This window comes from Corythoichthys intestinalis, chromosome 19 (assembly GCF_030265065.1).
Source record: "Corythoichthys intestinalis isolate RoL2023-P3 chromosome 19, ASM3026506v1, whole genome shotgun sequence".
In the NCBI taxonomy this organism is placed as follows: domain Eukaryota; kingdom Metazoa; phylum Chordata; class Actinopteri; order Syngnathiformes; family Syngnathidae; genus Corythoichthys; species Corythoichthys intestinalis.
Window position 1 is genome coordinate 37,293,188 of NC_080413.1, and position 5,055 is coordinate 37,298,242.

Consider the following 5,055-nt stretch of genomic DNA (forward strand, 5'->3'; position numbering starts at 1 on the left):
CTTAATAATGGTAGGATCAATTCTATCCATAGTTACAACATATAGGAAGACAAAGTCATTATATAATGCAAATAAGGTTGCTTAAAAGTTGGTGGGGATAATTTGAGCATCCTGAAAAGTTATTTCCCTACCGTCCCTATGCAAACATACAGTACGTCCTTGCGTTGACGGCCATGCACGCATGCAAAAAAAAAAAAAAAAAAAAAAATGCCACATGGCAAAATCAATTTTCCACATGGCAAAAAAAAATGCCACATTGCAAAATCCATTTTGCCACATGGCAAATACCACTTTTGGTTCTCGGCCCTGCTGTATTTTTATGGCGCGGGATTCAAAAAAATTGAATAAATATATCGATCGCTTCCACACACATCCAAGCGGTCCAATTCATTCAGGAGCATAAAATACCACGTGTAATATGAAATAAACATGTTCTTTTTTTGTGTCACAGGCACTTTAAACAACAGCAACAACAAAATCTTTCTCATCCATTTCCTCCAACGCACACATGAGGCTAATTAAAGAACTAATTAGACAGCAGGTGTTAGGCGTTTGTCCTCCTCTGTGATTGGTCATCCCAGCTCACCAGCTTGCTCAAAAACTGTGTTCGGCCATCCTGATCTAAGCATTCAATATGGCAGTTTGCCCACTTGCTGTCCTGCTGTTTTGCGCGCTGGCTCTTCCCAGCCTCCTGGCGACAACACTGACGCCGTCTAGTTTTAATCTCACTTGCGGTGTGGACAACGTGAATGTGGCGGCCAGCTACGCTGTAAAATTCATCAACCAGCATCACAAGCACGGCTTCAAGTTCAAGCTGCGGGAGGTCCAGAGCAGCGAATATCTACGGGTAAATAACATGATTGGAATATTTTTGTGAAAATATTTTAGAATTCTGTTTAAAATCTCCTGTTCAGTTTTCTGGTGCTTGCCACATTGACCTCAACTTGAAGTTGGTGCAGACCAAATGTCACGTCACTAACCCCAAACCTTACCAGGAATGTGGGCTTTGGCGAAGGGAAGAACGGGTAAACCCTTTGCATCTTGTACTCTTTATACAATCGGCTTCAATCTGTTAATTTTGTTGTATGTTTGCAGGGTGTGCTAGCCACCTGCAGTGTGGAATTTTGGGTCATCCGGAGCATGGGCAAAATCACAAAATTTGACTGCGACACCAGACCAGGTCACTAGGCACCCGAGCTGCTGAGTCTTTGCTTAACACACCTGTGTTAATCTTTTTTTTTTTTTGTGGTTGCAGAGATTACCAATGACGAGATGCCGCTGATTTGTCCTTCCTGCCCCACGTTGTTACCGCTGGACAACCGGGTGGGAGTGAGCGCAGTGGAGCAGGCGGTGCTCCGTTTCAATCAGATTAGCAAACACGGCCATTATTTCAGCCTGATGGAAGTGGCTCATCTGACTAGCAGGGTAACTGAGCATATTTTGTTAGCTGCACCACACACCTTTTGGCTGCTTTTTGAATACCTTGTCCTTCCTAGAAATTGGTGACCATCGGCACCATTTCCTGGCTGAAGTTCGCCCTGGTGGAAACCACGTGTCCCAGAGAGGCTAACACTCTAGAGGACTGCACACCTCTCTGCCCAGACAGAGCTGTAAGTTTTGCCCCTCACTTCTAGACTACTTGGTTATTTGGGTTTTAATGGTCCAGTGACAATGACTTTTTTTTTTTTTTTTTTTTTTTTTTTTTTTTTTTTTTTTCCAGCATCATGTCTTTTGCCAAACTGAGTACTACAATGCTCATAATCAAGTAGGAGAACTGGATTGTAAAATGTATCCACCAAAAGTAAGTGCAATCAGTCCTAGACTTCATTACCTATTGGCCTGGCACTTCATCATCTTTGCGTCACGCCTTACCATAGGGGGCAGAGTTTGAAGCATCATTTAGTAATAGTCAGCCAAAGACGGCACACGGTCATGTCATGTTTAAGCTTGGATTTTTGAACTACGAAAGCTGTATCGCATACAAACAGGAAAGATTGTCTCAGGACTGATTTGTTCGAGGATTTAAGGTATATTTTTTTGTAGCATGCATTTTGAAACATTGTGAGAAAATCGGAGAATGGGAACCGCTACTACATAGGCGTCATTCTTCAAAATGTACATGCGTAACTGCTCGGTTTTTAGCTTTTTTAACAAAGAATCGAGTTTTACGTCCATATCTTTAAAGAATTCGATGATTGAAGCATTTATTCACAAGAATTTACTTTTTACACATGGAGGCGGCTCATTGTTCGCCATATTTATGTAAAACGAATGCTATCTGCACGGTTTCTTTAGCTTTTAACCAAGAATCGACAGTTTTACGTCCATATCAATTAAGAATTCAGGGATTTAAGCATTTATTCACAAGAATTTTTGCCAGAAAAGCAGTCTAAGTCAGGTGGCCGCTAGCCTCATTTGCTAACAAAGTAGCATTGTACTTCGACATACAGTATATACGCAAGATAAATGCTAACTGCACGGTTTCTTTGCTTTTAACCAAGAATTTAGGCTGTTTTACATCCATATCTATGAAGAATTTGGGGATTTAAGCATTCACTGGCCTCATTCACCAAGAGTAGCATTGTACTTTGACATATTTAAAATAAACGCTAACGGCACGGTTTTTTGCTTTTAACCAGGAATAGTTTTATGTCCATATCTATAAAGAATTCCCTTATTGTTTAGTGTTTGATTTTATGTAACATTTCAATCAAATAACTTTCAATGAAACTCCACTGGAAAGAATTTATATAAAATAATCGGGATTTTATAAGTGAACAACTTTGAATATTATGCCGCTGCTCATGGAGACTCGTATATGGCTAAGGTAGGTGCCTATTTTAGTTCGGTAGCAGCTTTGGTTTTGAAAAAAAAAATATATATATATTTTGTTTCCCATAGGCCCCCTACGGATCGACCTCGTGTCATGTCAATAGGTTATGAACTTGAAGTCTATGGTCCAATATGTACTGGTAGACGGAGTGATGTTGTTTTTTTTTTTTTTCTAATTTCTGCAGGATTCTGCACCGCTGCCATTGGGTGTGGGGGAACCAGTGTGCGACCTGTTCCATGACAGTACAGAAGATTGCATTTGCAAGGCCAAGCTGAGAATCGCACATCCCGCCATCCACCACATTTGTCCCTTCCCACTTCAGTAATGGCATGGCTAATAAACAAGTTATTCCTGCTATTTGGAGCTCATTAAGCAATGATTCATTTTGGAATTGCATGTGGGATAAATGATTTCATGTTTACATGCATGTATTACACCACCATAGGCTTCACTATCAGTTGACGAGGCTCAGGGCAGATTTTCAAAAACTTAAAAATTCAAATGGTTTGCTATAGTGATGGGATTTTTGGCTCCTTTCGGTGAGCCGGTTCGTTTGGATCGGCTCAGTGAAAAGAGCCGGCTCTTTTTGGCTCTCAAACGGCTTTTAACTTTAGTTTTTCTTTTAAATATTTATGACAAATTTAGCATATATTTTGATAAATGACTTAAACTAAATATTGCACTGTACTGACTGCAAATAGCAAGAATTATCAAGCAAAGAAAATGGTTTACTTTTTTTATTGAACATTAAAAAGGCTCCAAACAATAAACCAGCAACAAAATTAAACTTCAACCAACAACAATCAAATGTGCTGCATCATAAAAGTGGTGAGTAGTAACTGCAACAGCGAACAAAACAAACGTAAGCTACTCCTTGCTTTATTTTAACAAAAATTAACTATTAACTAATTTTCAATTTGCATTCAAGAAAACTAAATACTTCAACTTGGACGTGCTGATCCAGCTCCTCTCAGCAATTATTTGTCAATTATCTTTTAGCTAAATCCAGATTTTTTTTTTTTCTCATGGAGCCTGCAGATGCATGTGTTGACTTGCATCCTTCATTTAAAAAAATAAAATTTAAATTTCTAAATTGGTCTCAAATTAATGAAATTCTAAGTGTATGAAATGTGATACATTAGGTTATAAGGGGTTAAGTTTGCAGACACAGCATTCTGCCCTATTGTCATGTGACTTTAACCAATTAAAATGTCTCAATGTTTTCTGCTCATCTTGAACCAAACCACGTTCGTGTCCTTTCCTAGAGACGGAGAGAGAAGGGAAAATGACCGAGCCGGCTCTCATCGTTCACTTCGAGCCGGCTCTTTGTACCGGCTCGTTCGCAACCGACACATCACTAGTTTGCTAGCGGCTTTGAAAATTAAACTGGCACCTCCCTTTGGCATAGACTCCATGAGCAGTGACAAAAAAAAAAAAAAAAAATCCCTAAACTGATTACTTTTTATAAAGGTAAAAAGACTTAAAATGGCTATAAAATTCTCCAATTTTACGCTAGATGCACAAAAATCACCAAGTGCAGAGATGATCGTCTATATTTTAGGGATCAATAGAAATGTACACAACATAGCAGTGCAGCTATACACTACAATAGCAACTTTTTAAAGCTAATTTTCACATCAGAAAATACCTGAGGAAAGCATGCAGAATCTTAATTTTACTCAACATAAATCAAATTTGCATTTTCCATATACAGTGGTATGAGAGTCAACTTTTTGGGACTCTCACATTTCTGCAAAAAATAATGTAATCTGAGCTTTGTCAAAATCCCACAGATGAAAAAAATGGTTTAACTAAAACCACCCCAGCATTTATAAGTTCATATTTTATTGAGTGTGCAAACAAAGAACTGGGGGAGGGGTTTAAGTTTCATATTTTTTGCCCCCCCCTCCCTTGGCAGCAATAACTTTAACCAGACACTTCCTGTAGCTGCAGATCAGTCTTGCACAGCGATTTGGACTAATCCTGGCCCATTCTCTACAAAACTAATTGTCAGATCCCTGGGATGTCTGGCATGAATCGCTGTCTTTAGGTCATGCCACAGCATCTCAATGGGGTTCAAGTCTGGACTCGGGACCACTCAACCGTTCTGAAGTTGATTTACTTGTTTTGGATCATTGTCTTGTTGCAGCATCCATCCCCTTTAGCTTCAACTGTCTGACTGCCTCAGGTTTTCCTGCAAAACATCCTTATACTTTTAAATG

General features: G+C 39.3%; 1 protein-coding gene across 1 annotated transcript; it reads left to right on the forward strand.

Annotated features, from left to right (window-relative positions):
• Window positions 1-616: 616 nt before the first annotated feature.
• On the forward strand, window positions 617-3,190 carry LOC130907830 (alpha-2-HS-glycoprotein-like). The gene is made up of 7 exons (XM_057823306.1): window positions 617-847; window positions 915-1,025; window positions 1,096-1,180; window positions 1,256-1,425; window positions 1,497-1,610; window positions 1,721-1,801; window positions 3,018-3,190. The coding sequence occupies exons 1-7, from the start codon at window positions 635-637 to the stop codon at window positions 3,156-3,158; spliced, it is 915 nt and encodes a 304-aa protein (XP_057679289.1). The 5' UTR covers window positions 617-634; the 3' UTR covers window positions 3,159-3,190.
• Window positions 3,191-5,055: the final 1,865 nt, after the last annotated feature.